This window comes from Miscanthus floridulus, chromosome 18 (assembly GCF_019320115.1).
Source record: "Miscanthus floridulus cultivar M001 chromosome 18, ASM1932011v1, whole genome shotgun sequence".
Classification (NCBI taxonomy): domain Eukaryota; kingdom Viridiplantae; phylum Streptophyta; class Magnoliopsida; order Poales; family Poaceae; genus Miscanthus; species Miscanthus floridulus.
In genome coordinates this window covers 121,600,571-121,615,848 of record NC_089597.1, presented here as the reverse complement: position 1 = coordinate 121,615,848, position 15,278 = coordinate 121,600,571, and the positions used below count along the sequence as shown (strand labels likewise).

The 15,278-nt window shown below is 46.0% G+C and overlaps 2 protein-coding genes across 14 annotated transcripts; both read left to right on the top strand.

Annotated features, from left to right (window-relative positions):
• Positions 1-1,610: 1,610 nt before the first annotated feature.
• On the top strand, positions 1,611-2,926 carry LOC136522214 (probable xyloglucan endotransglucosylase/hydrolase protein 23). The gene has a single exon (XM_066516008.1). The coding sequence runs from the start codon at positions 1,883-1,885 to the stop codon at positions 2,759-2,761; it is 879 nt and encodes a 292-aa protein (XP_066372105.1). The 5' UTR covers positions 1,611-1,882; the 3' UTR covers positions 2,762-2,926.
• A 2,824-nt stretch (positions 2,927-5,750) lies between these two features.
• On the top strand, positions 5,751-12,681 carry LOC136520537 (uncharacterized). 13 transcript variants are annotated; one of them, XR_010775289.1, is made up of 9 exons: positions 5,751-5,950; positions 9,322-9,425; positions 10,103-10,214; positions 10,296-10,359; positions 10,556-10,624; positions 10,704-11,158; positions 11,252-11,387; positions 11,479-11,589; positions 11,698-11,927. XR_010775289.1 is itself a non-coding variant. In XM_066514094.1 (8 exons), the coding sequence occupies exons 5-8, from the start codon at positions 11,081-11,083 to the stop codon at positions 11,851-11,853; spliced, it is 411 nt and encodes a 136-aa protein (XP_066370191.1). In that variant the 5' UTR covers positions 7,678-9,425; positions 10,103-10,214; positions 10,296-10,359; positions 10,556-10,624; positions 10,704-11,080; the 3' UTR covers positions 11,854-11,927. The 13 variants fall into 13 exon arrangements, 1 of the variants encoding a protein (XP_066370191.1); XR_010775284.1 differs by lacking the exon at positions 5,751-5,950 and adding an exon at positions 12,528-12,681 and having other exon boundaries at positions 7,678-9,425; positions 11,698-11,836; XR_010775286.1 differs by lacking the exon at positions 5,751-5,950 and adding an exon at positions 7,678-7,980.
• Positions 12,682-15,278: the final 2,597 nt, after the last annotated feature.

Here is a 15,278-nt window from a genome sequence, read left to right as displayed (position 1 = left end):
GATGATTTTGAAAGACAGTAACAGCTCCACTACGACTGCATCCGATTCGGCCGACCGTCGATCTCTGAGACTCCGACCAGAAAAACTGCTACGTACCAGTATATCACAGTGCGTTCGTGGCGCATTCAGAATTTCAGATGGTCTAAAGGCTGGAGTCATTCGCAGAGACGATAAAAACATATACATCGATTGGTATACATGCAGTGCTACGCAAGGCAACAAGGAGCAGCAATTGGGGTCAATTCATCCCTTGGACTGTGATGCACGGTGCAGTGTGTGGCATGCATCTATGCATGTGTACACTGTACTGTGATTGGTACTTCATCCTTTCAAAAAGAGTGCATTTCTAGTTTGAGAAAATCATTTTTTTAATTTAACTTAAAACGTATAGTTATCGTTTATGTCTTCAAATAGTTTTAACTACGAAAATATCTTTCTTAGATTAATCAACCATACTTTTAATAAGTATATAAATGTTAATACTTTTATATACATTTGATCAAATTTGAAATTATTTGACTTTTAAAAAAACAAGAAGGGTACTCCGATCAATTTTTTAAGTTTAACTAAATTTATAGTTCATCGTTTATGTTCCTAAATAATTGTACTATAAAAATATATTTCGTAGCTAATCTAATCATACATGTTAGTAATTTTTATATTTTAATAAAATATTAAATTATTTGATTTAAAAAAACACAAGAAATGACTAGATTTATAGAAAATATCAGCAACATTTGTATCTTCAAATAAGTTTATTATAAAAATATCCTCAATAATTAATCAAATGATACTTATTATACACCTTAAGTATTAATAATTCCTTGTATATATTTAGTAAAAGTTAAAAGTGTTTGACTTCTCAGGTATTGAGAATAATACTTGTTTTGTTTTGGAATGAAGTACGTACGCATCTTCAATTTCTTTTCTTATCTTTTTATTCGTCTGTGCGCGCGCTTTATGTTGTGCTGACAGTTAAGCAGTCCCATAAATTTCCTTGCTAAAGATAGCTCATAATGAACAGGACGTGTAAACTAACACGATACCTGCATGGATGGAGCCCATACTACACGTACCTAATCCCAATCAGCCCCCAATCATATGCTTGCTCGTAATCCGCCGCCTCATCATGCATGCTGGTTCCTTTTTCGTTCCAACACTGCGGCTAGATAGACTCTTCAATCTTCTCCTAACAGGCTAACACCATCGTAGCTAGTACTTCCTACGACCAGGCGAGCTTTATTCTGCCAGCAGTTTCATCATATCATGCATGGCAGCTAGCTAGCTACCTGCAATTTGCATGCAGCAATGCGTGCATGCGTGCGTTTGAGCCCTCGCACACGGCTCTTCCCTCCGCTTCAGCTGTGTGCAGGCAAAACAGCTGACGTCCTGACGCGAACACACCCGCCGAACAATTCCTGCCGCCCGCCGCGGTTCCCTGTGCCGTGCCGTTGTGCGTGCACCGCGCGGCACTTCGTCTCACGCCGCCATCAGGTTCCTGGGAGGGAGGGACCCGAACAAAACGAACAAATGCCCGGACGCAAACCTGGAGCCAGCAGGCAGAGCCGTGTGCGTGGCTCCGTCTGCCCTGCCGCGTCAACGTCGTCGTCGTGGACGGGCTGCGAAGCAGCGCAAGCCATTGGATGATGGATGGTGCAGCCAGCTCATCACCCTGCGATCCATCGACCGATTGATCCTCTCTGGTCCAACCATCCGGCCGGAAGCATCGATCCGGCAGGCTATAAATACCGCGGCTTCATCCGCCTGTTGGTCGCAGCACCTACCATCCTATCGAGAATCCATCGATCGATCGCAGTCAGTGTCTTGCAGAGACGAGAACTGAACCAGTCTGAAGTCTGAGCGACCAATCGATCGAGCTGTGATGGCCTCGTCCGCCGGTGCCATGAAGACGTTGGTTCTGGCGGCGGCGGTGGTGCTGCAGCTGCTGCTGCTGCACGGGGGAATCGTCACGAGCGCCGGCGGCAACTTCTACCAGGACGTGGACATCACGTGGGGCGACGGGCGGGGCAAGATCCTGAACAACGGCCAGCTGCTGACGCTGTCCATGGACAGGTCCTCCGGCTCGGGGTTCCAGTCCAAAGCCCAGTACCTCTACGGCCGCTTCGACATGCTGCTGAAGCTGGTGCCAGGCAACTCCGCGGGCACCGTCACCACCTTCTACCTCTCCTCGCAGGGCAGCTCGCACGACGAGATCGACTTCGAGTTCCTCGGAAACGTCTCCGGCGAGCCCTACACGGTGCACACCAACGTGTACACCCAGGGGAAAGGCGGGCGGGAGCAGCAGTTCCGGGTGTGGTTCGACCCCACCGCGGACTTCCACGCCTACTCCGTGCTCTGGAACCCCGCCCACATCGTCTTCTACGTCGACGGCGTCCCCATCCGCGAGTTCCGCCGCCGCAACGACGGCGCCGTGCCGTTCCCGACGTCGCAGCCGATGCGGCTGTACGCCAGCGTGTGGGACGCGGAGGAGTGGGCCACGCAGGGGGGGCGAGTCAGGACGGACTGGTCCAAGGCGCCCTTCGTCGCCTCGTACAAGGGGTACGCCGCCGCCGGGTGCACCGCGCCGGACGTCGCCTCGTGCGCGAGGTCTAATGGTGCGTGGATGTCGCAGGAGCTCGATAGCGCCGCGCAGGAGCAGCTCCGCCGGGCGCAGGCTAAGTACATGATCTACAACTACTGCACCGACAAGTACCGCTTCCCGCAGGGCCCGCCGCCCGAGTGCTCGTCGCCGGCCAACTAGAGTTCGATCGATCCATCGGTTGATCACATTGTTATACGGCATAAGTTCGGCGGATATACATCTACGTAGACGCCATACATGTCTTTGTCATGATGTAACGTGCAGTGTACATGTACATGTACATAAACATAAACATATACTTTAACGGGGAGAATTGCTGTGTTACACTCACACCGACCTTATGACTTTGTTGGACTGACTGCGTCAAGCCGTCAACACGGCAACGTTCGTTTGTCAAAAGGAGCTTTCAAAGATGCCGAGAACCTGTGGACGTTTGGCTTTGACAAGGGCACGGTTTTAGGTCGCTAGGATATGTACGGAGCGGAAGTGTCAAAACCCTGCGCACAGCACACGTACTACAGAAGAATCCAACACACGAATCCAGCTTTGGCGCGGAGCAAGACAAACAGGGGTTTCCAAGTTGGATTCCGAAGCCACTCCGCGTTTGGGCCGGCCGTTGCCTCGTTCGGGCTCACAATGGGATAAATGTCAGTGAAATGTATACGCATGCGTCGCTTCCGTCTGGACTGAGCTGCATCTCCTTTTAACGACGATGTGGCCTACTCCGAACACCGATTTGGCCCGGCAAGCGTAACAGATGCAGCCATGCAGGTAGGCTGAACCAATGGAACAGATTACTTCTGGAATTCCGATCTTGAGTTACTGAATTAGAATAATGTACAGTAAAAAATGGGCATTACCTCAAGATGTCACAAAGTTAACAATTCCACAGTACCATCAGATATTGGCTATCGGTCGGGAGGACGTAGGGCAAGTGGCAACGGACCTCTCTCTAGTTCTAGTCTCTACATATCGAGTATTTCAGTGTGCTCTTGTCTTTGTGTTGATTCCTGACTGTAGATCAAACTCCCTTTCCTGGACAGGCTTGCCACCTTTCTCTTCAGCAACGCCGTGAAAGGGGCCTTTGCCGTTGATAGAGTGATTGCCGAAAACAGAGGCATCCTATCAAATGGGCATGTTGTTGCCATCAAGCGATCAAAAGCTACAGTCCAGAAGGAGATAGATGGTTTTACAAAGGAAAAAGTCTACATAATCTCCTCACCTATTGCAACTCGACTACTTCACCCCCAATCTATAAACCCAGGTATTTAACCCCCTCACATTTACAAAACCGTTTAAATAATCTCCTGTGGTGTGGTGGTTTTGCATAGCGGTTTTGCCACGTTGGCGTGCTGAGGTGGACTTTGATGCTGACGGGACGACTGACAAGTGGGCCCCGCTTGTAAGTGGTTACAATCTCCCGCTGCCGGCTTGCTCGCATAGGAAGCACGTCGGCGTCGAACGCGGTGGCCGTCGGAGGTGTCTATTTCCCTTGATGCAGCTCAGGGCGTACGAGGCTGAACGCTTGCATCTCTCACAAACGCAAATCCTCCCCAAATCTACAGGGAGATGAATGAAAAATCAAGAAACAAATCAATGCCAAAAAGGCCGCTGCAGTTTCCGCCAACTCCTGCCCGCCGCCGCCGTCGACCCAGCTCTCACAGAAGGTAAGGTGAGTGTGACTATGTGAGTCTACCGGCACGACGTACGAGCAGTGGCGTTCTTTCTTGCTCCGAGCCGGCCGCCGGGCGTGGAGGGCGACGCCGTGCGCGTGGACTTCGAGCGCGTCTCCGATGTGTTCCGGTGGATGGACCTGTTCCCGGAGCGGATCGACGAGGAGGAGGACGACGAGGGCGACGTGGACGTGGTGGTGGCGTCGCTGCCGTGCAACCGCAGCGCGCCGGGGTGGAATCGCGACGTGTTCAGGCTGCAGGTGCGCCGAGGTGGAAGAGCGGCCGCGGAGCCGACGGGTTGTGGCGGACACGACGGTGCGCCGCAGGCCGCTGCCCTCCGCCCACCGTGTCTGCGCGGACAGGCGCTGCAGCGTGACTGCAGCCTTCTCACGCGGACGCGCCCCACGAGGCTGCCGGACTCCGCCAGCTTTACGAGCGGCGGCAGGACGCCCTCCAACACGAGCAGCCTGACTCTACGACCTGGCACACGACCCTGGCGGCCTTCTCCCGGACCACGGGCACCAACGCCGTGAGCAGCTGCACCATCGCGGAGACGCTGGCGCAGCCGAGCGCCGCTAGCACGCTCCGCTCGTCCCTGCGTGAGCGTCCAGCAGCCCGTCCACGGCCCGGCTCTTGGCCTCGGCGTGCTCGATCTGCAGCCTCGCGAGCAGCTCACGGACATCCGCCTACCGGCTGCGGGAGGTAAGGGAGAAGACCTGCCCACTTACAAGCAGAGCCCATTTGTCAGTAATCTACGTCAGCATCAACCTCACCACGCCAACGTGACAAAACCGCTATGCAAAATCATCTCAGGGGTTATTTAAACGGTTTTACCAAAGTTAGAGGTTAAATACATGGTTTTATAGGTTGAAAGTGAAGTAGTCGGATCGCAATAGATGAGGGGTTACGTAGACTCTTTCCGTTTCACAAACGAGGTTGCCATCCTCTCACAGATGAATCATCGGAATGTCGTGAGATTATATGGATGCTATCTGTCGGGACATGAATTCCGCTAGCTGCTTGTCTCTGAGTTCATATCAAATGAGACTCTCTCTGTGATCATCTCCATGTCCGAGGCCCGAGATCCTTGCCATGAGTTGATAAACTAAGGATAGCTCTTGAAGCAATCAAGCATCGATGATTCCATCGACGACATACCAATTTTAACATAAAATTTCTCTATATTCTAGAAACTGGAATCTCGCTCCGTAACATCTTGTTTTTTTATGCCAGGTTTATTGGATAGTAAAACACCGAATATTTTAGTTTTGAAAAAACACCGAATATTTTGGAACTTTTTGTATGAATGTGTGTTTGCTTGCAAACAAAATTCCAGCACACAGTTTTCTTTCTAAAAGTATTTCAAAAACTTTCAAAAACCATGGTACGGAGGGGTATATTTGTTTGCACTGTTTGACTGTTATTTCTACAGATGGAGTGTGTCCCAGTATAGTCAGAACAAAGTTTCCTACAACGGGAGCGGTAGTTTCTTCCTCGAGCGGCTCCCAGCAGATCCAGCCAGCCCCCTCCGTGCCACATCCGGCGAGCTGTAGTATGTAGTAGTTGCTGTACGAGTGTCTCCCTTGTGAGGAAGTTCTGTCTTCGAGCTGCAGCTGCCGTCGTCGTCGTGCTCTTCCTCGTCATCTTCGTCGGTGCCGACGACGTTGCTTCCAAGGTCAGTGAAAATAAAATAAATCTGATCTTCTGCTATGCGGATCTCTTCTTCTCCATCTCCGTTTCCACCTCCACCTGTCATCGTCGAGATCCGCTTCCCTTCCATCCGCAACCTTAGCCGCCCGCTTTTTTTGCAACACAGCAGCCTATGGTCCTGCTATTCCCTTCTAAAGCAAGGCAGCTCCTTTTCTGGTTTCGGTTCGACAGCTCCGCCTCCACCTGGGATCCTAGTTTGAGTTTCCTCTTCAACCTCTGGCGACGACATCAACAGCATCCTTCGATCGCCGGTGTGCTGCTACTCCGTTGGCTCAGCAGATCCACTTTTAACCGACGCTTTGCGCGACTAGTCCATCCGGGTGCATGTGTCTACGACGCCCCTGCGGTCCCCGCCGGCGGATTCGTCATCACCATCACCGTCGACGCTGCTGCCTTCCCTTTCAGATGCAGGGCTTCGTTGTATTTTCGTCTTCTTTGGAGGATGCCTTTGTAATATGGCTGTTGTGATAATATAAGAGAATTTCTATATGCTGCCCGGTTGTTTTGTGTCTTTTTCTTTTGGAGCGTGCGATCTCTGTTTGTTTTCTTCTCGATCCCCCTCCGCTTGTGTCTGTGCCTGTGTTTGTTTTTGTGGCAGTGACATGTGGGCTCAGCTTGTATGGGTTAGGCCTTGTTTAGTTCTAACCCCAAATTCTCAAAAAGTGCTACAGTAGCCATTACATCGAATCTTGCGATACGTGCATGAAGCATTAAATGTAGACAAAAAAAATCCAATTACACAGTTTGGTTGGAAATCGCGAGACGAACGTTTTAAGCCTAATTGGTCCATGATTGAACACTAATTGCCAAATAAAAACGAAAGTGTTATAGTAACCCAAATTCCAAAATTCGGCCAACTAAACAAGGCCTTACTATTTTGATTTTTTTTGGGACTGGCGCCTGATTTTATCGTGTCCGTTCCCCCCTTTCCCCATTTCCATTGTGTTTCGTCTTCCTCCAGTCGAGTCGAGGCGACTCGCCGCCCGCCGGCAGCGGCGACCGGCGATTTTTAGGGTTTCGGACAGCTAAGTCCCCCTGCCCCTCTCTTTGTGTTTTATTTTCATCGATGCTAGGGTTTGTGTGTTTTGCGGCGGCAGGCATTTTTTTGTGCGGCGGTATGTTGATGTATAGGAGAGGATCTGAATGAGGTTGTGGTTTTGTGGTTGGGAGCGCGGGGGGTCCGCGTTGGGCGCCTCCCTGGTGCTCGACCTCACGGACGGAGACTTCATGGGGATACAGCGGCTCGGCCGCTCATTCGGTAATCGCGTCCTGGCTCGGCCTCCCTCGTTAAGCTCGCGAGCCAGGTATAAAAAATACACAAAATATAATATTTGTATTTATCTAAAATTTGAGAATAATAATAATATAAAAGAAATGCATCTAGATCAGTTACCAGTTAATTTATAGGGTATAGACCAGTTATCAGTCAATTGTAAAGTGCAAGACATGAAGTAATACAAAAACTAATATAAGTTTTGATACTTTTTTTTCCTAGAAGTTTAGCCCGTTTAGCTCGCGAGCGACTCACGAGTGGCTCGAGTTGGCCCTCTTTAAAGCACGAGCTAAATCTTGGCTCGGCCAGCTTGTTAATCATAACGAGTCGATTCAAACCGAGTCGAGTCGAGCCAGCCACGAGCTGAGAGAGCTAACAACTCGGTTTTTTCATCCAGCCTTACCCGCGGCCAGCACCGGCGGGGCCACGGCCCACGGTGAGTCGCTGCCTCGTTTCCCACGCCAAGCACGGCTCGCGGCCTCGACGTGTTCCGCGTGGCGCTGCTGGCGTCCCCGCCGTCAGGGGCGGCATGGGCGAGCGATAGCGCATTCGGGCGTGAAGTCATCGGGTTGGTCACGGCTGCCGTGAGGAGGGGCGCCAGGAAGGGCGGCGACGGCTTTCGACCATGGTTACCGGGTTGGGGGTGGGTGGTGTGGGTATGGCAGGAGGCTGCTGCTGTGGAAGGGAAATTGGAATTGGGGCTGGATGTTGGTGGGCGGCAGGTGAGATCCGTTCATTTTTCAGTTTAGTACAGAGACATGGTTCAGTTTCAGCTCATGTTTGTCTCACTAGTCCTCTGTTTTCTGCTAGTAGTGATTTAGCTTTTGAGTAGATATATAGTAAGGTTCATCACTCTTGTGCTCCTTCAGTTTCTTTTATGTACAAATGCATGGTACTGTTTATTTGTCACTGGTGTCCAAATGTTATGTGCTGAAATCAGTTACTTCTCAGTTATCTGTCCATGATGATAAATCTGTGCCATTTATCTTATTTGCTGGTTGTTTTTCTTCTCAGTTCTATCATAACGGCGGCGGCGGCTGGCATTCAGGAATGCCCTCTATAGCTTCACCAATTCAGTTCAGAGAATCCGTCATTTTTCAGTTTAGAAGCAGTAACCAGTTCGGTACTTTCAGATGGTCTGTAGCTTTTCTTTACCGGTGCTTGGACTCTATCAGCACTGATCCTTCCGGGGCCTCTTCTCTTGGTTTTGTGAGTTCAGATTTGAAGTTCGTTCAGTTTCTCGCTTTGCTGCTACGTGTCTCAAATGCGTGTTTGGTGTTTCAGCAGTACCTCTCGTGCTAAACCTTGGATTGAGTTTCCTAGCTTGTGAAACGTCTTTGTCCAGCTACAGTAACAGTTCTTTTGAGTTTTGTTTTTGCATGACAGTTTGTCTCACTGACATGACTTGATCTTTCAAGCACCATCACGTCATTTGTACGCAATCACTAGTTGTTGGCGTTGAGCTCGATCTGGTGGATTTCAGCGTTGCATTGTGTTAGTTGTACGCTGAAGAAACAGTCTGTTATCTTGTGTTTTGTCAGGAGCATTAATTAATTCTGTGAGAGAAATAATCTTGGTCTTATTCAGTTCAGTTCACCTGCAGCTTGTGTTTTTTCCAAATTGGCTCTTTTTGTTTAATATTTGCTTGCTTATTAGAGCTTTTGTTAGCCAGCTTTTTAGTGACTAATTTAATACACTTTTTGTCGTTTTGCTTCCGCACAACTTTAGGAAATTCAGGAATTTTTTAGTTACTGCATGCGTGTATGTTCTTGCATGGCCGTACGTGGCCCGGGGGCCGTTGCTTTCAATTCGTTCGGATCGATTCCTTCCTTTTGCAACAGAAATAAATCAGTTTTGTCGTCAGTTTAGTTATTAGTTTACTCTAGTTTTATATTCGTAGCAGTAGAATTGTGGTAGCAGGTAGCTTATTTATTTTAAGTTCAGTTCCTTGCTTTTTCTATTTTTGCCTTGTCTGTATCTCTGTCCATGTTGCAAGAACTACAGTTTATGTGATTTGCTCTTTTTTACTTCAGCAGCTCAAAGCTTATTTTTTTGGTTTTCAGATCAGCAGTAAGTGGCAGCAATTACTACTATTTTTTGTTCTCTTCCTCACTGTTGGGTCTCTATTCAGAAACTTGGTGCAGCAGCGATTTCATATAAAGTTCAGGTATTATTCTCTCAACCATTTTGTCAGTTTAGATCTGCAATCTAGTTGTAGTCCTTTTCATTAATCATTACTTGGTTTCTAATCTTCTTTGTACGTTTAGCTATATTTCTCTTGCTAGTGTTTCTGTCAGCCTGCTAGTATCATCAATATTTACTTTGTTCAGCTACATGTTTGCATTATCATTCAGAGCAAGTCAATCTGTATTCAATTTTTATGAGCCATGCTATTTTCATACTACCTAAAATGTTTACCTATCTGTTTTTCTTACTACAAAGTTGTAATGTTTTCAAGCAAGTTGACTACCATGCCTATTCTCATTCATTTAGAATAAGTGGATCCTCCCTAGTTGTAGTTTTTTTTTTGTTCTTAGTTGCTTGCACATGAGTTTTTTGTTCAACGCACGTTAGCTGGCTTCAACGCACGTTAGCCGTCTGCTAGTTAATGATTTATAGTACCCTGAATTAGATTCATTTTCTGCTATTGCTTACTGAGTACTTTCGGTTTTTGATCTGCTGCTCTTTTTGAGGATTGCATTCTATAGCATGTATCAGTACAGTTAACTTCAAATCATTTAGAATTTATTTTTAGGGCATGCACCCATTGACTTTGAGCATGCTCCCTGGCTTTGCATGATGTTGACATGATGCCTGAAGTGTTTTATTTTCTTTATGAATTAGATGGCTACGAAAAGGAAGAGCCCCGCGGACCAGTGGTGGTAATTCATTTTCTGTTCGATTAGGGCAGCATAACAACTTTTTTAGGTTTGAAGATTTTGAAGATGATAAGAGTGTAAGTATATCATTTATGTAGTTACTCTGTTCTTTTATGTTAATTCTTCTTATTATTTTTGTTTGCCTATTTATTTTATAGGTTGTTTTGATGGAAGCTCAGTTTAGAAATGATGCAAAAGTTCATTAACTTTTGTAAGGAGAAGGTATGTTAGTTTTGCTTTTCAATTCATATGTACTTAGATTTGAAGTTGATTTTTTTACTATTCTTTTAGAAAGTAAAATATGTCTAGGAGCTCCCTGATAAAACCAAACTCAATCTGCATGAAGAGAATGAGGTTTGTTTTTTTTTTTGTAAGTTTTTATATGTGTTTTTTATATTGTTTTGTTTAAATTTACTAGGAGTCCTTCAAAAGAAATGCATTCAAGGAGAAGCTTACAACATATTTCGAAGAGCATTTGCCTTCTGATGTAAGTTTCTTTCGTTTCATTTTACCTATTGTCATCTTCTTTTATTTTTTTTGTTAAGTTTATTATATTTTTGTATTAGGTGGTTGATGAGTTATGCAACCTTGTTCAAGATAATTCATATGGGAAGTGCCATTGCTGTAGTCTGTCAGCAGAAAGCTTAGTGCTCAGTCTTCTACAGATCCTTCATGATGCATCTCAAAACCTGGGGAAGAAAACCCACGGTTCTCAAGTAGCACACAGTAGCCATGCTTGCCGTAATGCACCTGTTTGCAACAACCATGATGCTAACTTTAATTCCATGAATAAAAAAGCCCCACCAGCTTCAGGCATGTAATAGAAACTTTATGTTGAATATGTTGTGCAATTATGCTTTTTTTCTTTTGGATTTTGGGTTGTTGTCATTAATAATCATTTTAGCATTTTTTTTTATTTTTAAATGTTTTCAGACATAGTTTCATGAGAAGCCCCCAAGCACAAATGGCGAAAATGGAAAGTAATGCTGCATTAGATAAAGGTCTCCATCATTCTGCAGATGTGTGTATTTCTGGTTTTTTCTTTTAAGTTATATATTTTTATATTCAAATCATTAATTCATGTGGATCTATTTTTGTTCAATTTCTTGGGTAGAATATATACAATGGAACTGAAGCTACTAAAAGCTTTCAGAACCAAGTCAAGGCAAATCATGTTCCTATTCTCGACACACCAATATTCTTGTTTGGGAGGGAGTTTAGTAGGAATACATCTGTATCATCGCAGCATGGTATTGTATTTCTTTATGTGTTTTTCATATGAAATTTGTATTAACTATTATTAGGTTTCTAGTATTTGTATTTACTGTGTATATTTTTTAGCTCCAGCAATGCCGATGAATCCCAAATCGAAGCCTAATCAGTTTCATTAGCGAACTTCATCTACCTGCAGTTCCATCGTTACAAGCTTCAATTCCAAACCCTATCAAAGATGTAAGTTCTGTATAATTAGGCAGGGGATCTTTTTTTATATGTTAAATTAAGCTATTGGTCATGGTTGAAATTATATTTTCTTATTTTGAGATTTATGGTTGTTGGCAGGTTTCACCTGAGGTCTATATTTTTAAGGAAACAAAATCCAAAGGTCGTTCCTTGGACATGGGAGAATTAGCTGACCAACTGTACAACAAAAAGAATTTGAACATCCGGATGACCAATAACATGACTCATGTAATTGAAGGTGAAATGTTTCTATAATTGTTTAGTATAGTCTATTTTTCATTTTTAGTTGTGTTTGATTACAGATTTAGTTCTGTAAATTTAATTTATTTGAGTTTTCAGAGTTTTAGTTTAGTGTATAGATTTTAGTTTCAGTTAGTTCAGTTTTTAGATTTTAGGTTCAGTTCTTGTCATTCTTATTTTAGGTTCAGTACCGTAGAATCTTGTTGTTTGCAAGAATCAATCTGAATCTCTATTTCAGTTATAGTTCATTTTTACTTTTTTAGAATCTCGGTTCTTGATTTCAGGTTCATTTTAAGATAGTTTTAGTTCATTTTCATTATTGTAGAATCGAGGTTTTTTATTTCAGGCTCATTTGTGGTCCATTTTATTCTATTTTCAGTTTTCATATAATTAAAATTATGTGGACTTATGCTGTTTTTATTTCATGTTTATTTTTGGTCTATTTTGTCTAGCTGTGGCTTTTCATTTTTTCTTACGTTTTGTGTATTGTGCATATCATAGTCCCAAACATCAAAAAATCTTCTCGTCGTTTTAATGTGTCTGAAACTGAGATGCACTACTATAAAGTCTTTTGTGGTCTTGCTCACAGCCAATGGAGCTGGTACATATTTTTTCATTTTTATTTTTGTATATTATTTTTTTGTCTATTTGTCATGTAGATTTTTATGTGTATCTTTTGTTTTATGTAGCTTTGATGGTGTTAAGCTATTCAAGACTAGTGTTACATACCAGTACGTTGGGTGAATCAATAGGGCTTTTGGGCCTATTGCCTTTTTGTTGTTTGGGCCTTTTCTTTCTCAATTTTTGGGCCTACAACAGCAAAGCACAGAAGCTGTTAGTGTTGATCCTGTGGTTTTATAAATCGGTTGTTTCATTGGTTTGGAACAACCTATTGTTTCTTTTTTTGTTTTTCCGGTTGTTTTGGGGCTTTGAAACAACCGGTTGCTAGGGAGCCCAAAATCAACTGAATGTTCAGTAGACAGATTCTAATATAAACTATGTGATGTTGTAAAAAAAAGTTTCCTAGAACGATTAACATATTCCATTTTGATAATGCATCTTAAGACAACCAATATAAACTTGTTCTATTCTGGACGTTATATTTTCGTCTAGTGTGACTGCATTTACACAAACAAAGTATGGCATAAATCTAAATTCATGATGAGATTGAGCAATATGTGTATTGTGAGCATCGGCCTAGACACTTCGTACCTTTGATCTGAATCGTGTTTACTACATTTGAAACAAATGTGACATTCCCATTTGTGAACAAAATTTCTGAAATGTGAGACGAGGCTGTATTAAGACATTCAGTTTTCTTCTCTTTTTTGGTGCTGTTCTCATTATTTTGTCTCCAAATAATTTTTTCTTCTCTCTCTCTCTTTGGGGTCTGGGCTAAGCCCCGTTCGCCTCTAGTGTATTTATCTCAGGCCTTTCTCGACGGAACTTTCTTAGCATGATGGTCCATTTATGGGCGGCGACGACCTAGGGCCTCTATATATGGGCCGAGTGAGTTTGCGCGGGAAAAAAAGGAAATCATCGATATATTACATGGAGATTCCACGAGCACCTGTCGGCGGCATCCTGCCCTCGTGCAGCAGGCGCAACCCCTCCAATTTGTTCGTGACCCCTTCCCTTTTTCCCCTGTGTCAGCAAAGCGCTAGGGCGAGGGTGAGGGCATGGTCGTGGCGAAACTTGCCTGGCGTCCGGTCCATTCATCCCGTGCTCCCCGGGCTACCGCCTGCAGCCACACGGTCCACGGTGTGATTTTTTTGTATCGGCCCATGGCCGATCGATCGTGACTCGTGAGGCGTGAAGAACGCAGTGCTCCCGGCTGCTGACGAACACCGATGGATACGGATGCATACCTCAGGCCCATTGTTCAGCAGTTTAATCTGCTGGGCCAGTGATCAGCTAGTCACTTCATCGCCTTACATTTCAACATCAGCTCCTGCAGGCGTGTTAAGGCGCCAGCCAGTTACTGGATCTAGCTCGATGCCCACCATGGCACTAAACTATAGCGCATCTAGTAGACTCTACTGGGGAAGCAAAAAAGATTATAGATAGGGACGCGGGTGGGGGCACAACCCCCCTCCCTAAGCAAATTGCATAGCCTGAATAAGGAGGATACAGGTCGTGCTCAGCCTCGATCTCCCCGCTCCAAATAGCCAAGTGGCGGCCAGGCCCGCGGCGAGCACGCAGACTTCATGGTGAGGAAGGTGCCCATGCTCGTGAGAGGACGGTTGGGGGTGAGGGGGGGTGAGGGCATAGATTGTTAGTGAGTTTAGGGGTGAGGGTGAACAGAGATCTCATCGCTATTATCCACTGCGCCATTGTCCTTGAGGGAACTAAGCTTTGGTGAGGCCTTTTCGGTTGTCCGGCTCAAATCCATGCAAGACGCCCAATGTACGCGAACTTTGGTTGGACAAGACAGAGCATCTAGGACTGTGGGTCCAATGTACGCGTGCTCGTGGCACCCCTAACAATTTCGATGGATCTAGAGGCGCTGGAGGCTGGATGCCACCCACCCACCGCCACTAGGCTCGGCATCCTCTTCCAGTCGCCTTTGCTCGAATTTGGCCAAGACAAGTGAAAAGCTTCTCACCAAAGAATACTACCCTAGACGGCAATGGCGCAGTCAATGGCACGATGGATGATAAGGTCAAAGAGATCATCGTTCACCCCCGCCCTCGAACTCACTAACCATCACCCCAACCCACTCACCCCCAATCGTCCCCAACCCCCACCCCCAACCGTCCTCTCAGAGCACTGAGAATGGGCAACACCCTCACCGTGACCTCCAGCGAGGTCGGCGGGGGCTTGGTCATCACTTTCGTTGGAGCAGTCTGTGGACATGTCATCACTAGATTTGCGTTCATAGCCAAGCAAAAAAAATAGTTTCCTAAAGCTCCTAACGGGGGGATATGGCTCACGGCTGGAAGATCTCAAAGCTGTCCTAGAGGCCGCCTGGCTTGTGTGGGCGGAGAAGGATGCCCGACGAGCCGAGGTTCACAAGGCAACTTATGAGAGGTCGGAGGACGCCGCGCTCGCCAGCCGAGCGTGGCTGAATGCCACGTGAGCCATCGACAGCGGACCGCCCGCCGTAGGCCACCGTGGAGAGATCGACGACCTAGAGGCTGTGCTTCCTCGAGGGCCTACTTCACCGTCGCTGCTTATCGGTGTTTTGAGTTACCACCGACGAGTAAATTTCTAGTATTGCACGTCTGGCTTGGATGGTGTGCTTAGAGGACATGAGGTTTATACTGGTTCGGGCAGAAAGTCCCTAAGTCCAGTTCGTCGTTACTACTTGTGTTACTAGCACTAAAAGTTTGTAGTAGGGGTTATAAACGAGCGAGAGAGGGAAATGATCCCAAGTCTCTGGTGGAAGGAGTGAACAGGTGCTAAGAGCTCGATCGCTGCTCAACCATGTGTTCGTATCA